General features: G+C 36.7%; 1 protein-coding gene across 1 annotated transcript in view; it reads left to right on the forward strand.

The window, feature by feature from the left end:
• Positions 1-27,119, forward strand: part of SLC15A5 (solute carrier family 15 member 5) — an 80,954-nt gene that overhangs the window by 17,958 nt on the left and 35,877 nt on the right. The window contains exons 4-6 of the mRNA XM_047742436.1: positions 8,383-8,603; positions 12,662-12,848; positions 25,879-26,067. Of these exons, the coding sequence (XP_047598392.1) occupies positions 8,383-8,603; positions 12,662-12,848; positions 25,879-26,067 (597 nt within the window). The remainder of the gene's footprint in view (positions 1-8,382; positions 8,604-12,661; positions 12,849-25,878; positions 26,068-27,119) is intronic.

The raw sequence follows: 27,119 nt of genomic DNA on the forward strand, positions 1-27,119 counted from the left end.
AATTTTTAATAAGTTTCAATCCACTGCCGTTATCAGTGCTCAGATTATTCCATTTTTGGGCAGTGAGGTTCTTCTTCGAGTTGGTGTCTGAGTCTTTCGGACAAGCCTCTGTTGTCTTTTGTGGCTTCCTTGCTTTCTGATATACCAGCATATTCTATGGTGATCATTTCTTTCCCTGAACTTGGAATCATCTCTTTCTCCAAAAAAACGGTGTTTCCTTTCCACGGATGTTGGTAATTAGAGACTATAATTTTGGCTATGGGGATGCTCAATGCTACTTAGTCTATCATGGTTCCTAGACTTTTCTGTGGACAAAGCTAGAAAATGTTGGTTTTTTTTTCTTTCTAGAATAACATACATTTTGGATTATACTAATATCTTAATCAAAACCAGTGCTGAAGGATTTTTCCTCATCCTATCAAACTCAGGTCTTTTTCTCTTATTTCCTAGGCCAAGAATCCCAGTTCTCAATGACAACAATAATCCACACATTTGCTTTATCTCAAAGACTCAGCAGTCTTAGCCTGATACTGACGCCCCCAGTATGGTTATCGAAAATAGTTTCAAGATTCTTGCACGTTTTTTTTTTCTTTTTCTTATAATCCCTAGGAATGTACACCAAAATTATTATGTCCTAAAGTTACTCATAGTTTCTCTCTGTGTGGTTGTGTCAGTAACTTTTTGGAAGATTAAATGTATTTATTTCATTTTTCTTTATACTTAGACATATTTTAAAAATTTAATTAAGTCTTGGGAATAGTTTCATGTATCTAAAATTCATGTAGAAAGCAAAGTCTATTTATATTCCTATATCCTCTCCTATTCCCTTAGGTGTCCATTTACATATTTTAAAGAATTATCTTTCCATTTTTGTAATAAGGGAAACTATTAAAATTTTTTATGTGTGTGTGTATATATGTCTCCATGTATGTATTTACTTCCCTCCTTATATAAGCAAGAGCATATTATTCACTCTTCTCACCTGCTTTTCTCATTTAATCTATCCTAGGGATTGCTTCATAATTGTTAATAAAAATATGCCCCATTCCTTTTTATAGCTGCTTGGTTCTTGCTTCATATTGATGTTTATTTTATCAGCCTCATAGTGATGCACATTCAGGTTGGGTTTTTGCTTTTTTTTTTTTTTTTTTGCTTTTGCTATGTTAAGTAGTTTCTAGTGAATAGCCTGCTGTAATCCTCTCTTTGTAGGAATGTTAAGTGAAAAAGTAATTATACACACAACTTTGCTATATTTCAGCTAATTTCCTTCCATAGTGGTTGTACTGTTGAGTTTCCACCAAAAATGTATGAGAATGCCTGTTTTCTCATAGTCTTTCCAGCAAAGTAATTTTGTCAAACTTTTGGATTTTTGACAACTTGAGGGTGGAAAATGGTATCTTGCAAAAGTTTTGACATTTCTCTTATTATGAGAAAAGTTGAACATTTTTTCATTGCTTAGAACAATTTGTATTTCTTTCAGTGAACTACCTGTTCATACATCTAGTCCATTTTTTTTCTGTAGGACTGTGGACTTTTTCTTTTGATTTTTAGAAGATTTCTTTATATTATAGATGTTAAACTTTTATTTATGATAAAATTTGCAAATATTATTCCCCATTTGTCATATAGCTTTTAACTTTGATTCTTGTGTTTTTCTTCTACACACAAGATTTTTAAGTTTCTTTTTTTTTTTTTTTTGATGAGGGGTTATGTTTATAATAAAATATATCAGTTGTCTCCCTAATTACTTCTAGATTTTGAATTATGTTGGAAAGGTTTTCCTTACTCCCAGAATATAAAGATATTCACTCAAATTTTCTTTCAGTACTCATATTCTTTTTTTTTTTTTTATCTTTGCATCTCTGACCCATTGGAAATTATATTAAAATGGGTTTTGGGGCACATGAGTGGCTCAGTCGGTTAAGCCTCTAACTCTTGATTTTGGTTCACATCATGATCTCAAGGTTGTGGGATCAAGTCCCCATCATGCTCCAAGCTCAGCACGGAGTCTGCTTGAGATTCTCTCTCTTCCTCTCCCTCTGCTCCTCCACCTACTCTCTCTCAAATTCATGAATTCATTAATTAAATCTTTTTTTTAAAATAAAACAAAATAGGTTTTAAGAGTGAACTTAATTTTATCTTTTTTCCATGTAACTGTCAAGTTATCCAAACTCACTTATTTCAAAGTCTGAATTTTCCCCACTAATATGAGATGCCACCTTCATTGTACATAGACACTTGCATTTCTGGAGTTTCTACTCTGTTCCTTGGTCAGTCTATTAATCTATCTTTTCTAACTCTGACCTTAATTTTTCATATATTTTCCTTTTACTACTACCACTGTTTCTACTACTTCTCTATACAACTACTACCACTAAGAGTGATGTGATGAGCTGTATTTTTACCAGTTGAGGGTCTTCACCAATGTTACCTCATTTTCACCCCCAGCCTGTGAAGTAGGTAGGAAGGGTACCTTGTAACCTTTTATAGCTCAGGCTCCATATGCTTTGCTCTGCTTCTCTGGCAACTTCAGCATATCATTTATGATGTTTTTAATTTAAATTAGAGTTAGTTAACATACAGTGCAACATTCTCTTCCGGAGTAGAATCTAGTGCTTCATCACTTACGTACAACACCCAGTGTGGAGCTCATTTTATTATAGCACATTTGGAAGTATGGAAAATTTCATCCATAGGAACATCTGCCTCCATTTCTCAGAGCTCTGTGGTCTGTGGATCACAGCTAAGCAGTACACTTCTTCCTGGCAATCTGTGGAATGGGTTCAATATGCAGAAAGGTCTATGAGGGTTGGTCTTTGTCAGCCCCACAGAGCAAAAAAGAGAAAACTATAAAGCATAAAATTTCATGGACAGACAATTTAGTCATTTCTGGAATGTGTAATTAGCAAATAATTCTGGGGTTTTGTGAATATAAATTCATAACTTATCTATATAAATTATAAATTTGCTTCCCAATTTCCTATTTAAAAATATATTTATCTGAATAAAGAGATATAATTCTTCATGTAATACAGACATATATAAGCTACTGTTCACCACCAACCTATTTTAACCCTTATGTTACATATTTAAATACATGATGAAGTAAACTTTCTTTGGAAATTCATGAGAAAAAATTTTATAATTGTAATTAAAAGTATAATAGAAAATGTTCTGGCGTCTTTTACTCTACACAATACTCCATAAACTGAATACTTCACAGTTTTCAGTTTTGTCTTGTTTTGTATTTCTAAGTAATAAGATCACCCAACTACCATGAAGTAAAATGCTGTCTTCCCTCTAGCCAAGAATATAATCCTTATTTTGGCTTCTTCCTCTCTGATGACTAAATTGGAAATTCCTCAAAGCTGTAATTCAAAGCCATAGGTGACCTTAAAGAAATGATTTTTTATATGCTACCTTTTATTTTAAGGTAACTTTTCAAATGTGGACCATGCATTCCATTATGTTTAGCTGTCAAGCAGGGCCTTCATTTGCATTTCTTCCCACTGCTATAATTTTGAGAACTGGCAGGTGACCAAAGAAGAAAAAATGTGCATCTACCATCTAGAGTGCAATGTAGGCTTTTTTTTATTATAATTAAGTAGCATAGATATTCATGATTAGATCAAGGTCAGAGGAGCAGAACATCAGAGCCAAGGACTTAAAGGTACAAAGAATAGAAAAATTGCTTTCTAAAGTTTTTTTTTTAATAGTAATAGCTACAATCTTTAAGTTTTGCAATAAAACATTGAAAATAGCTCATCTGTTTTATTTTAAAATGTACACGCCTGGTGTGTTTGCCATGCACATTTAAACTAGAGCTTGAAGTCTCAGTTGCATTTTCATTCCTTTTTTTTTTTTTCAACTTCCCATTTCTGCTCCCGGTGCAGAAAAGCAATTTGAAAATTATAATGACAATGGATTTTTTTTTAAAGTGAAGTCTACATGACACCCCAAATTATTTGTACGGAAGGTATGAATTTTCTATTAAGTGTAATGGATTAATCCACAGAGGTGGTGTGATGTTTAGAAAGAGATGTTTTCAACAGGGTATCTCTCCTAACATTCAGGGATAATACCCTGGGTTGATGGGGCATCTGCTGCTCTCCTTGGGCAGACAGATGACTGTACATTTCCTTTTCCTGCCCCCTCGAACTAGCTTATGACTCCCTCCCAGGTCAGCTGATCAATTTAGGATTACTACTTCTCTGCTTTCTTTTCCCTCTGACTTAAAACCCATATAGCACACTGTCCACTCCTTCTCAATCTCCTTGATAGTCCTTCTCTTTTCTCCTCTGATAATCTTCTAACTGATGTAAAGCCCTAGGATTCATTCCCTGGACCTCATCTCTTTACACCCTCTTTCCTCAAGTAACCTGTAATCCCACTTTTAATATCAACTATATACCAAACACTCAAGTTCATATTGACTTCACCTTGAAACATACATATCCAATTTCTAGTCAACATTTTTTTTATGGTAGAAAACTTTTATTTTTCAATTTAAAACATTTCTACGCAGTTTACCTCCCCCTCTCCCTCTCTCTCTCTCTCATATATATAAACATATATATATATAGAATATATATATACATATAGATATATATATTTAATGTTACCTTTCAAAACCTCATTAAAATAAAAATACAAGGACAAAAAGGTGTCAGCTTTCAAAAATGAAAAGAACAGAAAACAGGCTATTAGAAGACAAAAGCTTTTCCTACATTTCTTGGAAACATGCATGGACATTTTAACTTGGTTATCTAATAGTCCTCTCAAACTTAACCTGACCAAAACTCAAGTCCTGATTCACCCAAAGGCAACCAAGCCCCTTTCTTGTTTTCTTCATCTCAATGTCTATCACCAACACCCAGTTTTCTAAGGAAAAAGTAAGTAGTCATCCTCAAACTTCCCCATTTCTTCAAGCTCCCCCCATCATAAAATACTGCTGGTTGTTCAAACACACATGCCTACCTGTCCACTTCTCTTCACTGCTATTGCTATGTCCAAGTCACCATTACCTCTTGCCCTCTCTCAGCTTCCCCTCGTTTTCCAAACCTATTATCCACACCACTACCAGACTTCAAGAGTAACTTTTTAAGTGTATACATCCTACAGTTATCTCCCTTCTACATAAAATTTCTTAATGCTTTCCTGTAACACTGAAGGCAAACTCCAAGCTCCTTACTTCAGCCTGTGAAGTCGGATCCCTGACCAACTCTGGGACCTCACCTTCTTCCAATCTTCTAACTGAGGTACTGCCTCAAATTGACCTTTACGGATACTGAACCACTCTCAGATTCTTTTCTTTTTTTTTTTTTTTTTAAGATTTTTATTTTATTTTATTTGAAAGAGAGACGAGACAGGGGGTATAAGCAGGGGAAGGGGCAGAGGGAGAGAGACCAGCGGATTCCCCACTGAGCAAGGAACCTGATCTGGTGCTCAATCCCAGGACCCTGAGATCATGACCTGAGCTGAAGTCAGATGCTTAACAAACTGAATCACCCAGGTGCCCCTCAGCTTATTTCTACCCTGTGACATATCTGGAATATGCTTCCTCCATGTCTTTTGCCTACTTCCAGTCATTCGAGCCACAGTTCAAATTTCAACTCTTTCTGCTGTCTTTATACTCTATCCCATAATGGGTGTCTGTCTTAGAAGTCCATTTTGCTTTCATCATTGAGCATGCCTTATATTTTTCTGCTAAAAAGTGTCTCCCCAACCAGAAATTTGTGGGGAAAACTCAGAAATTTGTGGGTCTTGTTCACTATTATTATTCTCAGGCTCCAAAAAACCTTTGGCATATAGTAGGAACTTAGTATGTTAAATGAATGAATGATTACATATTCACAATTGTTTGGAATCAATTATGTGCCCTCCCTATCCTAGCTAAAATTCTAAACCTCATTCATGCTCAATCATTTCTTGTTCTTAACCATTGTTTTTGTTGTTTCATATCACCCTATCAGATATAACTACTTGTTTAAATAAAATTCATTTTTCAAAATGTGTATTTAGTTGAAGCCAGTGCCACTCAAAGCCTTATTCATAGAGCACTGCTGATCAATGAACTGTTTGTTATTGGTATGCAACAAAATAAATACAGACACTGAGAGAAAACATGTAGAAACATTTACTGAAAGTTAGATTCTATGTCTGTTGAATCTAATAATAAAAATATCAGGACTTATATTATTTATGTCTTTGTTTTATTTTATTCTTTAGGTATTATGTTTTATGGTTATTTTTAAAATGTTTTGACCATATGGTTCAGACTTTTAAAAAAATTTTTTTTAACACAGCTAGTTTAAGAAGCAATAATTCAAACTATTCCTCTTTAGAAATAATATGATAAAGATATTTAAATATTTATTAAGATTGCAAGTATCAATTTACCATGCATTAAGAGCAGATGACAATTCATCTTGCAACAAATGGTGATTCACTCAAAGAAAAACAGAATGATGGGTTCAAAACATGTATTCAATATAAGCACCTGAATTTAAAGAAAGAGAGGGGAAATTGGGGAGAATATCTTTGGAAATAGTCTTTCATCCTATGAATAGTCATCATTTCATCATAAAGCCTATTCAAAAGCATAGAGTAAGTTGGATTAATGCCAGTAATAACCCTTCCATCTACACAGCACTGTTTTGCAAAAGTTGAGCAGAGAACAGACTGATGAGCAACAGAGACAAGTTCATAAAGAAATGTCAGGAAGTTAAGCCTCCTAGCCCAGACCTGTTCAAATTCAGTTTCCAGACTGTTCATCAAGGCATTCTCAGTTCTCATTTTACTAAAGTCTTAAGTAAACTAATTGAAATAGCTAGGAAAGTCTCATAATAGAGCAGTTCTTCCTACAATAATAAAAAGATGTCCCTCTTCTTTCCTAAGAGACGCAACCACTCACAGGGGCTTCTTTTCCCTTGGTGCTCTTAGTCCCTGGGCTTTCCTCTGTGTTCTGGCAATAGTGACTAAGAAGAGGCAATAGTGACCACAGGTATGAGCCCATAGGAGATGCAATTATTTCAACATACTTCCACTTGACCTCAACATACTTCACAGAGGCCGCCAAAGAGCCACTGCTATAATCATTCTTGGTCACTACCAATTTGGGCTGGATTTGATTCAGTGATTTAGAGGTGAAAGGTTCCATATTCAATTACCAGGCCCCCAGCTTCTTCAATTAATCAAAGGCTGACATAATAGGTCTATTACAACTCTTAAAAGAGATCAAGTCAATATAATCACTCTATAACCATAAAAAGAAATATTAATAAATATTCTTTATTTAAATATAAAAACCAATATTTGACCACATTTATATGAATTTGTTAGAATGTATTTCACGTAGAATTTTATTATGGGAAATTTGAACATAAGCAAAATGACCATCAAACTATACTTCAAAATTCTACAGTGGCCTTCCTTGGAGAAACTCAAACATTTTTACATTTATTATACCGTTTATCCTGCAACCATGGCTTGGTGTCTATGTAATTTGCAGAAGGATTGCTTTTGTCGAAAGAGTACTATGAAAAATTGTAACAATTATGGTGGCACAGCTGAACTGCTAACTCAAAGGGGGGGTGGGGAAGTGTCCCTTATCTGTCATTGTATCAGGAAGTCCTAATGGAGTCAAAGAAAAGGTGGATTCTGAAAGATCATGAAAGAAGCAACAGTGAGGTTGCAAATCATAAGCAGTAAGTGACTGCTAACATCTGAGGCAATAAAATGCTTTGGATGCTGAAGTGACAGCCATATAAACCCAGAGGAAACTACTGGAAAAGTCAAAAGCCAGCTAATCCAATCTGAACTTTTAGTGATGCTATCAACATGTATAAAGTCATTTGAAGAGTTCAAAGTTTAACCTTATATCTGAAATTCAAGGATAACGTCAAAGCAGAGAATACATTTCGCTTCATCTCCATGTCAAAATAAGAAACCACCCTCCACCTGACAAGTGAGGATTATTGATGTAACCATTTATATTAAGAACTAGTACTAGTCCTTTGTGTTAAGACTGTAAAAGAAAGTTCTGGTTGTCTTACTCATTAATGAGTTAGACTTCTAAGAGATTGTGGAATTTCTTACTTTGGTGTTTTATTTTGTCACCTTTCTTCCTTTTTTAATATGTTTCCATTGATCTTACCTTTTTCATTTTTTAGTTTAGCTGTCAGGCACTACCTTGGGCTGGTCACCAGGATGCCAGAACCCTTGTCAGAAGCATGTTCCTTTGAATTCAACCCCTTGGGGGCTAAAACCTTCTCAGTCACTTTACTGCCCTTCACCCTTGCAATTGTCATCTTTCTGATGGACGTCTTAGAAAATTGAAGAACAATTCCTTTACTAATACATAATATCTCAAATTACTTGCAGGTTGCTCCCTCCTGACAACCTTTGGGGTGTTTATTAATGCACTGAAAATATGCTGTCTGCGCTATTGCCATCTTGCTGGAGATGTGACAAGTTGGTTAGACCATGCCAAGAAAAAAAATGGCGGTTGCTACAGTGAGCTCCACGTGGAAGATACAAAATTTTTCTTCACCCTTCTCCCTCTCTTCATTTTTCAGCTCCTTTACAGAATATGCATTATGCAGGTAAGGAAGGTAATGAGTACTATCCCACGATAGTAAAGTGATTGTATGTGAACATTACAAGTTAAATATTTATTTTCATCCCATCAAACTCTTCTCATACACTTTGTAAATGCTTCTCAACATTACAGGCTCTAATTTCAAGAGACAAGAGGGGTCAGGCAGAGAGAGGCATACCTGAGGAGAACCTAGTATGTTGTTTCTCTTGTAAAACTGGAAATGTCTTTCAGAAGATGCAGACGATATTTCAGAGTGCATAGTCACAAGGCATTAGAGCAATGCACGAAAATACGCAATCTGTGGGCGATTACCCAACCTTTTCTTCCTCCTTCATTAAAACTTTAAAATCTAGTACTAACACGTAGCTAACTTGACTGATTTAAGTACCACCTCCCCTGCACTCAAGCATATGTTCTAATGAGCAAGAGATTATTTCCTCACCCACCCTTAGTTCCTTGGTGAACCCATCCCTGTGCTGTGGAGAATTTAGAGGGAAAACAGCAAGTCCAAAGTACATTTTAAAACATATGTGATTAAAGAACAATTTTAATATGACAATGGTCAAAGACAAACTTACAAAGAAATACAAGTGACTATAAAGACTTTGAAGAAATTCAGGACTATATTTGCTGCTAACTTGGAAATTAGATGGCTAATGAGTGAGTTAGATTTGTAAATCTCAGAGCAGTAGAGCTGAAAAAGAAACTTAGAGATTAATTTACTCAACTACTTCATTTGCTGAAGAGGAAACTGAGGCTTAGAAAAATTAAGTGATTCTGGAAGGACAGCTAAGTCACACCGTTAATAATAGCTAATAGCGAGAGGGAAGGCAAATCTACCTGCGGACTCTTAGGACAATGCTTGCTCTAATTGACCAGGGGTCAGCAAATTACTGCCTGCAGGCCAAATCCAGCTTGCTGGTTTTTTGTTTTGCTTTGTTTTGTTTGCATTTCCTGCCAGATAAAAAAGAGTTTTAAAATTTTTATATACTTGAAAAAAATCAAAAGAAAAAATATTTTATGACATACTAAAATCATATCAAATTCAAAATTCAGGACCAATAAATAAGGTTTTATTGGAACATAGCCATTCTTGTTTATTTGTCATACTATGTTTCCTGGTGCATGAAAACAGCAGGCTTGAGTATTTGCAATAGAATCAGTATGTGGAAATATTTTCTATCTGGCCCTCTGCAAAAAAGTTTGCCAAGAACCCTTGCTGTAAACGTTGCACGAAGGCAAGGTTAATCTAGCAGATTCGACTTCTTTCCTGACTGCACTATAGCAGGCAGCACAAAAACACAAAAATATTACCTGTGTATATAATCTTTAATATCATAAAGAACATCTTAAAAGGGCAAAATTAATAGTAAGTATAAAATTACTAGGTAGTCCATAGCTAGCCTCGAACCTTCTGTGAAAATAGCACAAATTCCTGACTCTTTATTTTCGTAATGCAGTGACACTTTCTATTTCTTTTGACTAAATTTCTCTTCTGAAAACTGTCATAAATTTTTTAATTTGACATAAATTACCATAAATGCCAATAAACTGAATTTTAACTATCTCACCAACTCTAGATGATGCCCAGGTATTGCAAAGAACAAAAACTGTTATTCATTGATCACCTATATGGTCATAACTCCTAAAAGATGACTTCACAGTATCTAATTTAATCCCCACAGCAAGCTTACAGTGGTTGTTATTCTGGTCCTAAATATGCATCTCAGAGACATGCAGTAACCTGTAATTTGCTTGCAGTCACCCCACTAATATATGGCATCCCAATTCAGTGCTGGTATGAACACCCAGAGTTTACTACCCACAATGTCTCTCTTGCAACTGGGTTAAAAATCCCTGATACAGACCTATAGGCTCCAAAATTATACACAGTAATGTTATGCCAGAAAATTCCCCACCCCCCCCCCAAAAAAAGTTTAGAATGTGCTTCTCAAGAGAGGCAGAGGAAACTTCCAATGGGATAGGCTGAAAGTAGATTTTTACCTTCAGATGAAATACTCACCAGCATAAAGGCGATCAAAGTACCAAGAATAAAACATCCTTGAATTCCGTATTTTAAATTTAGTAGCCTTTATTGACCTTCAGTTCCAAGACATACATTTAAAATATGTTGATATTAAGGCTGATGATGTTGCCATTTGACATTACTGCCCACTCAAAGGTGAAAATGAATCTCTATTGACAGCAATTATTTCTGAATACTCAGAGGCTTGTATGAAATAAAAGTATTTAAAATTTTAAAAGGGGATGATTTCAGAACTTGAGGCAGAAGCAGAAATGATTTCAAGCTTTCAAGACACTGGAGCCTTTTCTTAGATTAAGCAATATATTAATATTGCTTCACTAAAGATTAATAGTACATTCGCCACATTATTAAGTTAACAGGTTTCTGTGTCTGTGATTCATGCCGATAATAACTTTATTCCTATTAACAATAATTCTCATTTGAAATCAGTAACAGAAACTTCCAAGTTATGCTGGGAGCCTTTCAGTCTTCGAGCAGATCCGCTGCCAGCACTCTTTTTTAAAAGCATCACTCATTTTCCTCTGATTGGGGGATATGTGCTTAATAATTTTATGGAAGTGAGGCAGAACTAGCTAATGTTCCCTTCAGTCTTGCCATCTGCCCCCAGCAAAGCAATCCTTGTTTATAATCCTAAAGGTCACATTGAAGACTGGAAGATGAATTATCACCAGGACACATTTTAGACAGATAGAAAGAATGTCTGTGAAAATGTGGTCTATCCCTGGATTTAGGTAGTTAACATAGCAAGAGGCTCATTTTACAAGCGATGGGTTCATTAACTGCTGTGCTTATGACTCGGCTTCTTCTTACACCCTCTCCAATTGTACGACTGATAGCAAAGGAGTCAGTGAAAAGACTCGAAAAGGAAGTGATCATCTGGATGTCTGAGGTGGGCATCTCTCCCGGTATGGCAATAAGGCACAAATCCTATCGTAGTTCACGCACAGCAAGAAAAAAATGGTTTGGTGAATCCATCCCTTATGGACAAGACTCAGGTTGACTTAGCAGTTTTGTGCTCCACTGGGAATTAGAGAAGTACTAGGCTCTGTGACTGCTAATCACGAGTGACTGCAACCACGTTCACAAATAGAAAAGCCAATAGGTGCCCTCTTTCTTGTGACCCTGTGCTTTTTAACAAGAGGAATACTTGAACAGTCTCCAAGTTCAGGTTATGCTTTTAGTTAGGATTAGGGTTATTTTAAAAATGAAGAAATTCTGGCACTACACTGAGGATTTGGGATGTGGTAGAGGTCTTCTTTGTTTGGGCTTTTTGGTTTTGGGGGGATTATGTTTGCTTTTCATTTCTTATCTGTTAGTTTATTATGCAAACCTTTTGCATACAGCTTCCTTTGTGGTCCACTAATGTCACACACTGAGTTTAAAATGAGAGTGTAAACACAAGTATATTTTGTTTCTCTTTTTTCATGTTACTTGGCTCATTTTAAAAGTGAAGCCCATCCAAGGAGCCAACAAAGACAGCCTCTGACAAGTATTGTGTTTCTACCCTGGGCCCCTCTTCTTAGTAAAAATCCTTCCTATCTATTTTGCTACCACACTAGATGCCATTCGAAGGATTTTTTTCTTGCCCCCAATTTTTTTTCATCAGGGTAAAAACAAACATCCTTAATACCTTCTACTGGTTTTTAATTTATTGTTTCAGGAAAAAGTCTGTTTGCTTATACACAGAGCTATATTTTTTCAGTAAGTTATTTGACTTCTTAGGTGTCAACCTAAGCACAAACTTAGGGCCACCTTTACTTTCCATAGGAAGATTAAGAAGTTAGGATGACAAAAGATTCCTCCATAAAGAATCAGTAGTATTGTTGATAGACTCCACAGAGACAATACTGCCCTGTGCCAGCTCATAATTGGGACGTGGAGGATGAGAGGAACATTCTGCTCATCCGTTACAGACAGAGCACTTGCAAAGGGCAAGGCATCTCCTGCAAGATGCTTTCTCCAGAGTTAAACCACTCTCTTAATGCCTGGCTGCTTTCCCCCTCCCCCGACTACAGATTCCTTCAGGCTATTATGTGCAGACCATGAATTCCAACAGGAATTTGGATGGATTTATTCTGCCAGTTGCAATAATGAATGTCGTCAGCACCCTACCATTATTAATTCTGGCGCCTTGTATGGAGTATTTAAGCACCTTCCTCTTTCCCTCGAAGAGAGATGGATCATTTCTGTGGCCATGCATTAGTAAGTACAACTTAGCATCTCAAGTGAACTGTTTGCAACTTTTTGCAATAAAAAAACACTCTGCTAAGATCTAAGCTAGCTATATGTTTTGGAGTAGAGACCCATTTTGACAAGTTGGGAAGAAAATGAATTTGAGAGGAAGAACATCCAGCTCCTCGAGTCTTGACGCAGACATGAGTGGCCCATTGTCTTCCCACCTTTGATGCTTCCTCAGAGGACACAGCTGATATAAAGACCCAGTGAAATTTCCAGTGCTACCAAATGGCCTATCTTTCCTCAAGGGGAGCGGTCAATACTCCCAAGTCAATGCTAAATATGTTCTTGAAAATTAACACAGGTTGGGGCACCTGGGTGGCTCGGTTGGTTAAGCATCTCCCTCAGGCTCAGGTCATGATCCCAGGGTCCTGGGATTGAGCCCCGTGTCAGGCTCCCTGCCCAACCAGGAGTCTGCCGCTTCCTCTGCCCCTCTACCACCACTGTGTTCATGCTCTCTCTCTGTCTAAAGTAAATAAAATCTTTAAAAAAAAATTAACACAGGTTAACAAACCCCCAAAATAATGCCTGACTATACTTGCGAGGTATTAACTTCTGAACCAGTAGCAAATTTACTAAAAATTAGTACTGTGATTCAGTTTCTACATTATACTTATTCATATAGTAAGGTACATAGCAATAATTTTCAAGCATTTTTTTCCAGCTTTATTGATCTTCCAGCTTAATTAATGCTTATCATTGTGGAAATCTGAGGTGTACGATGTGACAATTTGATACAAGTATACATTGCAAAGTGTCACCACATTAAGGTTGGTTAGCACATCCTCAACCTCATGTAATTGGGGCTTTCGTGTTATGGTGAGAACACTAAAACTCTACTTTCATTGTTGAGAGGGGGAAAAATTAGGTCACCTTACTCAGAACACAAGCAATAGACCATAAAATAAAATTTCTCCAGTTGCAATGGCAGAGAAGGAGTTGAAGCCCATTCTGACTACACTCTGCCTCAGTCTGGCAGAGATCCCTCAGACACCGCCATGGACCAGGGGACAAGTACTGATACAGCCAAACCAGGCTCAACCCAATAATCAGAGATCTGGGCCTCAGCCTCTGCTTTGCCACTGAGCTGCTGCTGCATGACCTTGAAAAACCACCTAACCTTCCTCATCTTCTAGTTCCCTTTTTTTGTTCACTGAGGGGCATACCCTCAATCAATTTAGGGTCCCTCTGTTCTGGAAGACTTTCAAAAGCATGCCAAATGATGTCAGTGCCTGGAACACGGTCCAGACACATGGTGAAAGCTCTATTATATTAACTAGTATTGAGCCATCATGTGTAGGACACAGGTCTAATTGGTAAGCATAAATAGAAAGCAAAGGGAATTTGAAACACTTAAGAAATATCGTATAATGATAAACTAATGTCTTACGGTCTGCGTGAGAAATAACTCCGTTGAAATAAGGCCAGGCATCTAGAAGATTCTCTCCTCTTGGTTAACCTGTTCTTATTCTTAATTCCTCCTTTTCAGAGATGAGTAGAGACCATACTGCCTTTTAGTAACCTGTTATTATAGTTTTTTGGTTGTTTCTCTGTAGAAGTTATTTTTTAGGAGCATGCTTCTCGTTATTTACCAAAGCCATCAACCAGATCACTTCTGATCACCTCAGAGGATAGATCTGTTTTTGGAAAGAACTCAAAGTGACTAAACTTACCTCAGTGCATGTTGTTATCTCCAGTGATAGATGCCTTTAGCAAATAACCTTTTTTGATTGAGTTCTTAAGCCTCTAACCCTAACATTATTTATCGTAATTGGTTTAGGTAAACTGTAAATCTTACTAGGTTTTGATAATCCTTAAGTCTTAAAAAGGGCTTTTTGGTCTGCCAATGTAGAAATTCTAAAACCAGTATTTAGTGAATATCCAACACTTGGTATAAACAAAAAGCAAGGCATAGTACATGCCCTCAGCAAGCATACTATTTTTTAAAAGATTTTATTTATTTATTTATTTGAGAGAGAGAGAGAGAGAGAGGGAGATCGAGCATACATGTGGGGAGGGGCAGAGGGAGAAGGAGAGAAATCTCATCCAGGCTCTGTGCTGAGTGTGAGCCTAATGCAGGGCTCAGTTTCACGACCCAGAGACCATAACCTGAGCTGAAACCCAGAATTGAAGCTTAACTAACTGAGCCACCCAGGTGCCCCCAGCAAGCACACTATTAAAACATAATGAATGCAGGACATAATGGGGGTAATTGATAATGCGAAATGCCAAAAACTTCAGCAGTCTTGTACAGTATAATGGAAATCCAATGTGGGCTCCCAAATTATGCTTAATCACTAATTTTTTTTTAATTGGTTCATTTTAGGAAAATATGCTATAGAGAGTGACTGAAAGTACTACATTAGAAGTCTTTCCTGAGAATAAGATACCTTAAATTCATTTTAAATACGGACAACTCTCTCTTGGACAATTCTCCACTCTTACATATTTAAAATCCTTTCTATTCTTTAAAAGAGATATGTTTTTTTATGGATGGAAGAAAGTTAGGCAGAGTTACCTAACATATCTCATATATATGAACTAAATATTCCCCTTCAAGATTGGTAACAGACTTGTTGGACAGGAAAAAGGAAAAACTAGACTCATTAAAAAAAAAAAACTGAGCTATGTTCCTCTGAGTACAGAATACTGAATTCAGTTGTGTCTAAGCCAGACTCCATTCATTTGTTCATTTACATACTTGTTCATTTATTTGCATAATATTTTGCTATGGGAGTATAAAAAAATGTGTGATGATATGCATCTTTTAAAACTAGATGTTTGCTTCACTTCTTCATATTCCATTTACGATTATGGAAGATTAACAAGTTTTATCAGGACATACAAGCACAAACTTCAGGTAGTTTTTTGGTAGTAATTTACATAACTGAATTAGTCCAATATTAAAATCTCCTTTCACTTCGAACCCAAGTGCCTTGAAAATGTGAGAGAAGTATATAAGTACATAAATCATAAATTGTGAACAAATATTTATGAATTCCTAATTTGAACCTAGGCGCCTTCTTATACATATCCCATTTAGCCTCATCATAAACTGTCATTTAATAGGTCAAGGGTCTAAAAGATAGTATGTGTCATTTGAATCAGGTGTTCTCATTCTCAGGTCATTGCAGCAGTATTATTATTATTATTATTATTATTATTATTATTCCACTTACCAGTTGTAAGTGTTAGATGATAGCAGGTAAATAAAATATTGTTAATTTGGAATCCCTACTGTTATTTCTTTTATTATTTAAGATTGTATTTATTTACTTGGGAGAGAATGAGAGAGAGAGCACAGAGGGAGAAGAAGAAAGCACACTCCCCCCTGAGCAGAGAGTCCATTGCAGGGTTTGATGCATGGCTGGATCCCAGGACCCAAAGTTCATGACCAGAGCCAAAGGTAGATGCTTAAATGACTGAGCCACCAAGGTGCCCCCTTCCTACTATTCCTTTCTCTTCCTTTCCCTTCCTTCCCCTTCCTTCCTTCTTTCCTTCTTTCCTTCCTTTTGAAAGATTTTATTTATTTATTTGAGAGAGAGCAAGAGTGAGAGAGAGAACAAGAGCCAGGTGAGGGACAGAGGAATAAGCAGACTCTCTGTTAGGCAGGGAGCCCAACGTAGGACTAGATCCTGGGACTCCAGAATCATGACCTGAGCCCAAAGACAGATGCTTAACTGACAGAGCCACCCAGGAGCCTCCTTACTACCATTTCTAATTAAGGCTCTGCAATTAATGAAAAAAAAATCCTTTTGTCACTACAACAGGCAGTTACTGCTTAGACCCCCCCCCCGCCACCCACTCTCTTCCACATTCGTCATCCCCCTTCCAGGGACTGTCATGTTTCAGGAGGCAGATGGTGCAGATGGTGCAGATGCCTAGTATTTGACATGGATAATCACAGCCCAGGCCAAGAGTGAGGGATGGGGAAATCTCACTGAATTGGTCAAACCTGAAATTTAATAAAGGAAAAAAGAAACTTACTTTTTCTATCTAGCTCATAAACAATGCAACGAGAGAAGAGTTTCTGACTCAAGATATAACAGTCTTGACTTTATCACCTAAAGAAATCAAAAAGCATATCACAGTACCAACTATAAAGAATCTCCAAACCTTCCAGAACTGTGAAAGGCAAAGGCTTGATAGGCTCAGAATTGTGTATCAAGACTGTATTTTCCTAACATTACATGTGAGCAGATTTATCCATTTAAAAGTCAACCTTAATTCACCTAAAATCTAAAATCAGTGATATTGTGATTTATCCTCTGTCGTAATTGGACATACTTTGTTTTAGCCTTTTCCAGTTCAAAAATGTTTATAGTAGGAGTATTTCTTTTCCTCAGTGTTAATTAAAATCATGCAGTATGTGGTATATAGTAGTTAATGCTGACATACACAAGTATTAATCTGACTAAAATTAGCCTAATTAAGATTGTTATTAAGTCTTACATAAAGCAGAAGTGTATAACACAGTAGGTAGCAATTATCTTGGCTTTTAAATAACATTTAAATTAAAATGCAGATGAAGTATATTTAAATATCTCCCAGACCTTCCTCCTTAAAATAAAAACTTGAAGATTCAAATTTTAACCCCAAGTCCTTTACGATAAAGTGACAACCAAGTGTTGGTCACTTTTTACATTACCAGTAACTGTACTTGTTCTAATAATTGACAGTAATAAAAGATTCCTTTATGAGGACACCTGGGTGGTTCAGTCAGTTAAGCAGCCAATTCTTGGTTTGGCTCAGATCATGATCTCATGGGACATGAGAATGAGTCCTGCCTGAGTCTCCACACTCAGTGTGGAGTTTGCTTAAAGATTCTCTCCCTCTGCCCCTACCTCCACTTGTGTGCGCACTTTCTCTCTCTAGTAAATAAATAACTTTTTTAAAAAAAGTTCCTTTCTTGATTAGAGCCAAAGTGTTTGATAAATTAAAAATTGAGTCAGGGGTCCAATCACCTTCATTGAAAATAGGGTTATTTTAGGGTGCCCCAGTGGCTCAGTCAGTTAAGCGTCTGCCTTTGGCTCAGGTCAGGCTCTCAGGGTCCTGGGATGGAGCCCCACATCAGGCTCCTTGCTCAGCGGGGAGTCTGTTTCTGCCTCTCCCTCTGCTCCTCCCCCTCACCCTGCTTGTACTGTCTCTCTCTGTCAAATAAATAAATAAAAATTTGAAGAAAGAAAGAAAATAAGATTATGTTAACAAAACCAGTTTTTTTGTTATTACAGTTTTAGAACTGATACATTTTTTCCAAAAAAATCAGAGTGCACACCCACTGAAAATACCTGATCGAAGGAACTGTAAATACTAAAAGAGGAAATGTGCAAATATCCAGCCTGAATCATTCATTCCTTCAATTGTTCCTTTGTTTTGTGAAAGCACGTAAGTGTTCTCAAATTCTTATTTTTAAAGCGGACATCAACAATGGATTAAATTTGAGGTAAAGTAGACCAGCTAGTACACCAACTGAAGCAATCATTGTATCTGCAAGATACACTTGTTTATCTGATCTCGATGTAAATGAGTTACCTGCTCTATATTTAGAAATTAAAACACCAACCGAAGCTGACTCTCCCGAAACGAGTTCCGGTGGTCTACAGAGAAACAAAAGACTGGATAGGAATAGCTCAGTTCAAATATAGGAACACACCACTAATAGGAACAATAAAAGTAAAAAGCATGCCATTCTAGTAGTGGGTAAGTAATACATTCTGCAAAGGCAGCAGATACATCTGACAATAAAATCATAGCTGTCTCTGTGAGAGTGGTTTATGGACACCCGTGTGTTCTCACATGAGCAAATTTCCTATTCTGGGAACTGACCAAAATCATGGATCATGGCTCAGTAGAATTTCATACGCACAGTTGTGTTACATATCAGAGACTCGTACATCAGACTATCCATAAAAAAACCCATAGTTTTCTCAGTCAGTAAATTTAAGCAATAACTGAAGCATCTTAACATATCTATTTTTTAGGATTAGTTTGCTTCAGTATGAAGTGGCAATGCTTGAATAAATTCTGACTTACCTTTATTTCATTGTGGTCTAATTTGGAAAATTATTACATGGCAGGGTAATAGAATGAACTATAAGAACTTGAAGACTCTTATGTTCTTGGCTACAACCACACAGCCAATATTAAAACATACATTATTTATCCGAATATAATATCTCCTTTGGAACCATGTACTTTATCTTGTAAATACACATCTGCTAGGAGTTTAAAATGTATACATTCTGATAAACTGTGCTCTGCTTTGGACGAGTTACGATCTCATAGAAGTTAAGAATAAAAGCGGAATGTATTAAATTTAGGTTGGAATCAAACTTTGTTTTGAATTTTAAGAAAGTCATTTTTCACTAGCATCAGAGTGCAGTAGCAAATAAAAAGCAAATTATCTAGATCCTTCAGTTAAAAATATGCTTTGCCCTAAAATATCTGGGTAAATGAGTTAAATATTTGTGCTTCACTTGAAATTGTCTGGAGAACTGTCTTTCATTGGATTTTGCTAGATTAGGTCTCATGGTGCTTTATGCTGGAGTAGTACTTCTCAAGTTTAATGTGTACCAGGAATCTCTGAGGCTCCTTGTTTCAATGCAGATCTGAATTCAGTCCTTCTCTGGTGGCACTGGAGACTCTGCAGGTCTAGCAAGCTCCCAGGTGATCCCTGGTCAGGGACTAACTATGCTTTGAGTATCGAGGACAGAGAAAGAGGCCATGAGACTGCTGTGTCATGTTTCATGCCTGTGAATAGGCAGCAGGAGTCCAGGAAAAACTACCACTATTTCTTATCCGGTCAGAGCTACAATTCAAGAGTAGGCATTAAAAGCTGATGGCTAAGCCAGGGCCAAATCTGGCCCACCATTTGTTTTCACACTGCCCCGGCAAACGAAGAATTATTTTCACAGATGAACATTTGCTCTTGAGCCGAGGGTAAGAAGCAGTGACTTTAAACACCAGTTAAGGGAAATTCCATCACTTCCCCAAAAGAATTATTATCTTGAATTCCATCCATAAAAAATTTGTAGAAGCATATTCTATCTCTTGTTGCATAAATTACCTTCATATCTTCAAAATTTTGCCCTTTTGTCCCACAAACTCAAAAATGTTCATTATTGGGCTTTTACAGAAAAAAATTGCAGATATCTTGTCTAAGCTACTGCCTCTAATGCTATAAACTTTTCAGAATAAAATACAACCTTGTTTACATAGTACAAGGTGATAACCAAAAAAAGGGGGTGAAGGGGTGGACATGATGTTTTTTATCTAAATTAGCCTTAATTAGGATGAAGGGCATCGTAGAAGACTCTCACAGAATTCGAATTCTAAAACAAGAAAGTTTGAAAACTTATTCTTACCTACCTCAACACTTTTGTTAGAGTTCATATGATTATCATGGACAATATAGTTTGTCTGATTTGTACAGCTTAATTTTTACGTAATGCCTAAACATACCTTCATCAGTTTGCTCAGGCTGCCATAACAGAATACCACAGACTAAGTGGCTCAAACAACAGAAATTGTTTTCTCACAGTTTTGGGTGATATAAGCTCAAGGTCAAGGTGTGGGAAGACTAGGTTTTTCCTAAGGCTTCTCTTCTTGGCTTGCAGACGGCCATCTTTTTCCTGGGTCCCATCATGGCTTTTCTCCTGTGCATGCACAAACCTGGTGTCTTTTCCTCTTCTTCTAAGAACACTAGCCATATTGGATTAGGACCTCACCCTTCTGCCCTCTTTTAACCTTAAGTACCTCTCTAAAACCTCTCTTCAAATAGTCACATTGGGAGTTAAGACTTCAACATATTATTTTAAAGGAGCATAACTCGCTCAACAGCAACAGTATATGTATGTAGAAATTCATCTCTGAAATTGGGTTACATATTGTAATGGATTGGCAACTCTTTTTTCCTTTCTCAGTGATACATAAAAACATGTTTCTTCTTAGAGTTGAATTCATCTTAGATTCAGGAAACATGTTACGTTAACAAACAAATAATGTTGAAAGCCTTTCAATAGTAAATAATGGTCTCCAGCTCTGGCTTTCTCTGCCATCTGCCCAGAGGCAAATCATTTTCAAATTTTAGGTTTTGTTTATCTAATTCTACTAAATAATATGATTATAGAAATATTATTTAAATTGGCAATCAATCTCTTTCTCTCTCTCTCTCTCTCTCACACACACACACAAACACTCTCTCTCTCTCTCTCTCATGGCAAAACCAAAGAATTTGATTCAATTTTCTCATATAAAAATTTATTTTCTGTACTTAAAAAGTATGTGATTTTTCTCAATTATTTAATTAAAAATTGTTTGTTTTTTAAGTTTCAAACTGCTCTATCAGTTTCCCCATACTATCACTAGCTTTGTCTCAGTGCTAAAATACGTAAGGTCATGTAATAGGGGCTCCTCTGCTTTGGGAGATTTTAAAGACTTTTTGGGTCTTGACCATGGCCCTCTAGACTGGCTGAGTGGTGCTCTTTTGTGTTAGCTCTCTAACAACCTCTTCCTCTTCCTTAACTTACTTCCTCTTTCATTATCATTTATTTTTTAGCAACTTCCTAAGAAAGGGCATATGAAAAGTATAATTTTCCAAGAATTTATATAATTGAAAATCTTTTTACCCTTCTACTTGATTAATTGATTGTACATTGAATTCTAGGTTGACAATAATTTTTCTTCATAATTTTGAAGGTATTAGTCTGATTGTGATCCACAGACTTGAAGGACGGTTGAAAAGCCCAGTTTCCTTCTTCTGCTCGTTTCTGTGTTTATGACATCTTTTCCTAGCTGGAGCACTCTTCCTATCAATGTTATTCTAAGATGCCATGTTATTGTGCCCTGGTAAATGTCTTTTCAACCACTGCACTATTCATGGGTACTCTCACTGTTCTCTCAATCAGAGAAATTTTCTTTTATTTTTAAAATATAATTTCCTCTCCTTCATTTTACCTGTATTTCAACACCTATTGATTATAATAGGGGTTGGACCCTCTTAAAATAATCCAGATAAGTCTCTTTAAAAATTTTTTTGGGGGGAGAGAGAGAGAGAGAGAGCACACTTGTGCGTAAGCAAGTTGAGGGGAGGGGCAGAGGGAGAGGAAGAGAGAAAATCCCAAGCAGGCTCCACCTACAGCATGGAGCCCAGATAGCACAACCCTCAGATGATGACTTGAGCCAAATCAAGAGTTGGTCACTTAACCAATTAAGCCACTCACGTGCCCCCAAATAAGTCTCTTAAAACACATGCCCCCAAATAAGTCTCTTAAAAAAAATGTTGACTCTTGACTCTATTGAGGTATGATTGATCTACAAAATCTGTACATATTTAATGTACACAACTTGATGAGCTTGGCTACCTTTTATTGCATCTTCTTGCCTAATTGTTCTGGCTAGGATTTCCAGTAATAGACTGAATATCAGTGGCAAGTGTGGGCCAGTAAATGTTTCAGAAGAGCAAAGCAAAGGCTCTAAGGTGAGAACGAATTTAAGATAGTCAAGAAAAACAAAAAATGTGGCTGAAAGTGGTTAGAGAGGAGAAAGTAGCAAGCAATTAGAGTGAGAGGATAAGCACAGGCAAGATCATAAAGGCATGTTAAAGATTTGAGATTTCATCTTAATTGTATAAAAACCTACAGATGGAATTTAAGCAGGAGAATTTGCATTTGAATTTGCATTTATTTATTTATTTATTTATTTAAAAGATTTTATTTATTTATTTGACAGAGAGAAATCACAAGTAAGCAGAGAGGCAGGCAGAGAGAGAGGAGGAAGCAGGCTCCCTGCTGAGCAGAAAGCCCTATGCGGGGCTCGAACCCAGGACCTGGGATCATGACCTGAGCCGAAGGCAGTGGCTTAACCCACTGAGCCACCCAGGCGCCCCTGAATTTGCATTTATATAAGATCTCCCTGACTGTTGGGTGCTTAAGGAGGCACAGGTGCATAAGAGTGAAAACAGGAAGACCATTAAATATGTTATTGCACATAGCCTGGGTTAAAAATAATAATGACTTGGACTAGAATGATGGCAGTGGCTATGAAGTGAAGCAGGTTAATTCACAATATATTTTGAAATAGAATCTGGATAACTTAATAATATATTTGGAGATGAGGGAAAGACAGAGGATCCCAGATTTCTGCCTTGAGTAGGTAAAGGTACTGGAGGAGATGGGGAAGAGTGAAAAGGAAGCAGGGAAAGATCAAAAGTTCTGTTTTGTGTCACCACCTCTTTGAAACCTTCCCTTAGAGATTACTTATCTTTCTGACCTTTCTTTCCATGGTTTTAGCTTTTGTCTTGACACCAAATGCAAATATGTTTAAAAGCATTGACTAGAGGGGCGCCTGGGTGGCTCAGTGGGTTAAGCCGCTGCCTTCGGCTCGGGTCATGATCTCAGGGTCCTGGGATCGAGCCCCGAATCGGGCTCTCTGCTCGGCAGGGAGCCTGCTTCCTCCTCTCTCTCTGCCTGCCTCTCTGCCTGCTTGTGATCTCTCTCTGTCAAATAAATAAATAAAAATCTTTAAAAAAAAAAAAAAAAAAAGCATTGACTAGATGTTCTCTTCCCTCACTCCCCATCATTTTTTAAATTTCACCTGACCTTAAATTTCCATTCCTTGCCGATGACTCATTAATCTTCATCTCTTGACTCAACCCACCTTCTGACCTACGATTCACATTTTCAATTGTTCTCTGAGTACTTCTCTTTAAATTATCTTTGTGACTCTACCTCAACTCAAAATCAAATTCATTTTCTCCCTGTCGTGGATCTTCTTTATATTATTGGCACTACCATCTTTCCAGTCACCTAGACTTATGCTCAACTTTGACATCTTCTTCCTCCTTGCTCTTGCTATGGTTTTATCAGTGGAATCTATTGTACCTCATGTTTCTATTCTCTATGTTTTCTGGAAGTGGTATCCATGACTGTAACTTAAGTCCCCAGTATACTTTATCAGGATTATTTTTTAACATCCTAACTATCTTCCCACTTCCAATATCTCTCCCATTCTATCAACCAGCACATAGCCTTCAGAGTAATCATCCCAAATGACAGTTCTAATCATTTCACTTGTGTCTCAAATCTTCAGTGATTCTATTACCTTCAGAGCAATTTACAAATTCCTTAAAAATATATTAAATGCCTCTTATGATCTATCTTGTCCCCCGATTCCCAAATAACTTCTCACTATTCTGAAAATCTGTCTGATTCTTTCACAACTCTGTACTTTTGCTCATGCCAGTGACGCTGCCTTTACCTCTTCATATGAACTCCCTTCTTTTTTTTTTTTTAAGATTTTATTTATTTATTTTACAGACAGAGATCACAAGTAGGCAGAGAGGCAGGCAGAGAGAGAGAGAGAGGAAGAGAAGCAGGCTCCCCGCTGAGTGGAGAGCCCAATGTGGGGCTCGATCCCAGGACCCTGGGATCATGACCTGAGCCAAAGGCAGAGGCTTTAGTCCACTGAGCTACCCAGGTGCCCCTACCTTCTTTCTTTAAAGCATAAAATTATTTCTCTCACCTCTCCAGCTAGAAATAAGTTCTTCTTCTTAGATTCCCCAATAGAGTATAAGTCTGCAATGACTGAGAACAGATATTTTTTAATCTTATATCTCCAACTGTGCCTAACATACTGCCTTGCATGGAACAGGAAGAGAGTAAATACTAAATTGAATTGACATATTAGCTCTTTTTCTGATGAATCTATAATGTGCCAAGTAATCTAAATCAATGCAATTATGTGATGAATGTGATCTTAAAAGTAGATAATATTGAAACTCAAATTTTTTATATAAGCTGTTCAAAGACCCAAAATCTCGACCTCACTAATGAATGAGCCTTCCTGGAACCAAATTTCAAATAAAAATAAATTAAAAATTCCTCAAATTTTCTGTTATTCAGATTTCCTCCCTTTTTTTACACCTTCTATTTCTTAGAGACTCAGTAAAGAGCAGTCCTTACAGATACATTTAAATACTGAGATATAATCAAAAAATTTACCTACCAGTTTCTCTATCAACCAAAACAAACACTAAGCTATTTAAACATTAGATTGATTTTTTTTTGAATTGAAAGCTTTGCCTTATCTGAAATTTTATGCAAGTTAGCAAAATGTGACTATCTCTAAATTTCAAGTAAATTCCATCTAGCTCAAGTTTGCGTCTGCTCTAACAATGGGATTAGTCCAGTAATACGAATGAAAAATTGGGAAATGGAATGGTTGCAGTGGATATAAACTGTAACAAAATCGTGGCAAAATCCCTACTCATTTTCAACCAAAATTTTCTAGATAATTTCTCAAGAATAAAAGGGAAAGAAGAGCAAGATGACTTTTTGAATAATTGCTTCCATTTATACTCTTTATCTAGCTAATTCACCTTTACTATTTTTTTTCTAAACAAAAGTTTCTAGTCCTTAATGCTCTACAAAGATCAGAGAAATGTCCGAAAACTGAGGACTGATAATGCGGATTATTTCAAACCATTTTTAAATGATTAAAACCTTGTGAAGAGATCACTCTATTTTAAATTTCCCCCAAACTATTTTTGACTCCTATAAATCTTAAAAAGTTATCAAAAATAATTTATCTGAGGACAAAAATTCAAAACTATGGCTTTATCTTCAATAATTGCTCCCTATTGCTTTCAGAAGCTGTTATACCAGTACAGTATCTTATTTAAATCTCAGAGTCACCCTACAAAGGTAAGCATTATTAACCCCATCTTAAGAGCTGAGGAAAGTTATCATGAGGTTAACTAATTTTCCAGAAGCCCTCTAAGCAGTAAATCAGGAAATAGGGAGTCCGTGCAGTTGTTTCTTAGAGACCAGAGTCAAAGCAGCATAGTCAGATAACACAGTTAGCTGGCATCTGGGTAGTCTCAGGGCAAAAAATATTGAGCAAACATCTCTGAGTGTCAATGTGTAAAAATGCCATGGACTATTACACTGATTTGGGGCTCTTTTTTCTTTCTTTTTTTCTCTGCATTGTTTTCCTTAAGTCGCTGGAAATCTTTCTGCTGCATTGTCTGTGATGGTAGCTGGCTTCTTTGAAATACACAGAAAACACTTCCCTCCAGTGGAGCAGCCTCTTTCAGGCAAAGTCATCACCGTTTCTTCCATGCCCTGTTTCCACCTGGCTCTTCAGTATGTTTTACTTGGAGTGGCTGAAACACTGGTCAGCCCAGCCTGTGAGTAATGATTTCATCACCTCATGTAAGAGCACACCAAGTCTTTACACAGAACACATCACCTCAAGCGGTTGGCGACCTATTCACTCCCTGGAGATTTCCCACAATGTTTCAGAACAAGCCTATTTATCACCTTCATTTAAAAAACAAAAATGTTTAATTTCTCTTCTTCCTCTGCCAGATACAGAAAAATTATTAATTCTACCTCAATGTAGATGGAAAGAAAGATTTATGAACTTAGTTAAAGGCAGTAACTATTTGGTCAAATACACAATAGGAGGAAAAAAACTGCTAAAACCTAGAAAACAAGTCCAATATACCTACATAAAAGCTCTTCTGTTTTTCTTCTTCCCGCCTCCTGCCTTCTCACTCACTCACAGACAAACTCACATATATACTCCCTCTAAAAATGACATTTATAATGTACCCTGAGAGTATATAAACATGCAAATGAAATGAAAATTTGAGCCAATTTTCCAGATAACTCATTGTCTTTAAATTAAGTTACACTAAATTAAGTGTGATCACTTGTGTTTCATAAGACAGGTTCAAAATAACTTTATTAAATATCAAGGGTTTTCTGGATTATCTAGATTGCTGATATTAATTAAACCAGCCATTTTAAAATTCATCAAGATAGTTCAGTGACTTCTTGCAATACAACAGAGAGAGTGTGTGTGTGTGTGTGTGTGTGTGTATTTATCAGTGTAATCTATTGCATCTTATTTTTTACCTTCTTTCCCTGCAGTGGGAGCCCTGATAGTAACTCAATATACTTTATCGAGATTATTTTTTAACTTCCTATCTTCCTATTTCTACTATCTCTTCCACTCTATCAACCAGCACACAACCTTTAGAGGGTTGATTCAGCTGATCTGGTTGGCTAGGCATGTGTCCCCTTCCTCCCTCACCACTCCATGTGCATCCCTCCCAAAGTGGCACACTAGGTGGAAAAAGATGACTTACTTCATAGAGAAGGAACATTCTTCAGTCAAGGTATATGAGTAGCTACATCCCCATGGTAGAACCACCAAACAAACTCTCAGCATCAT

This window comes from Lutra lutra, chromosome 8 (genome assembly GCF_902655055.1).
Source record: "Lutra lutra chromosome 8, mLutLut1.2, whole genome shotgun sequence".
In the NCBI taxonomy this organism is placed as follows: Eukaryota; Metazoa; Chordata; class Mammalia; order Carnivora; family Mustelidae; genus Lutra; species Lutra lutra.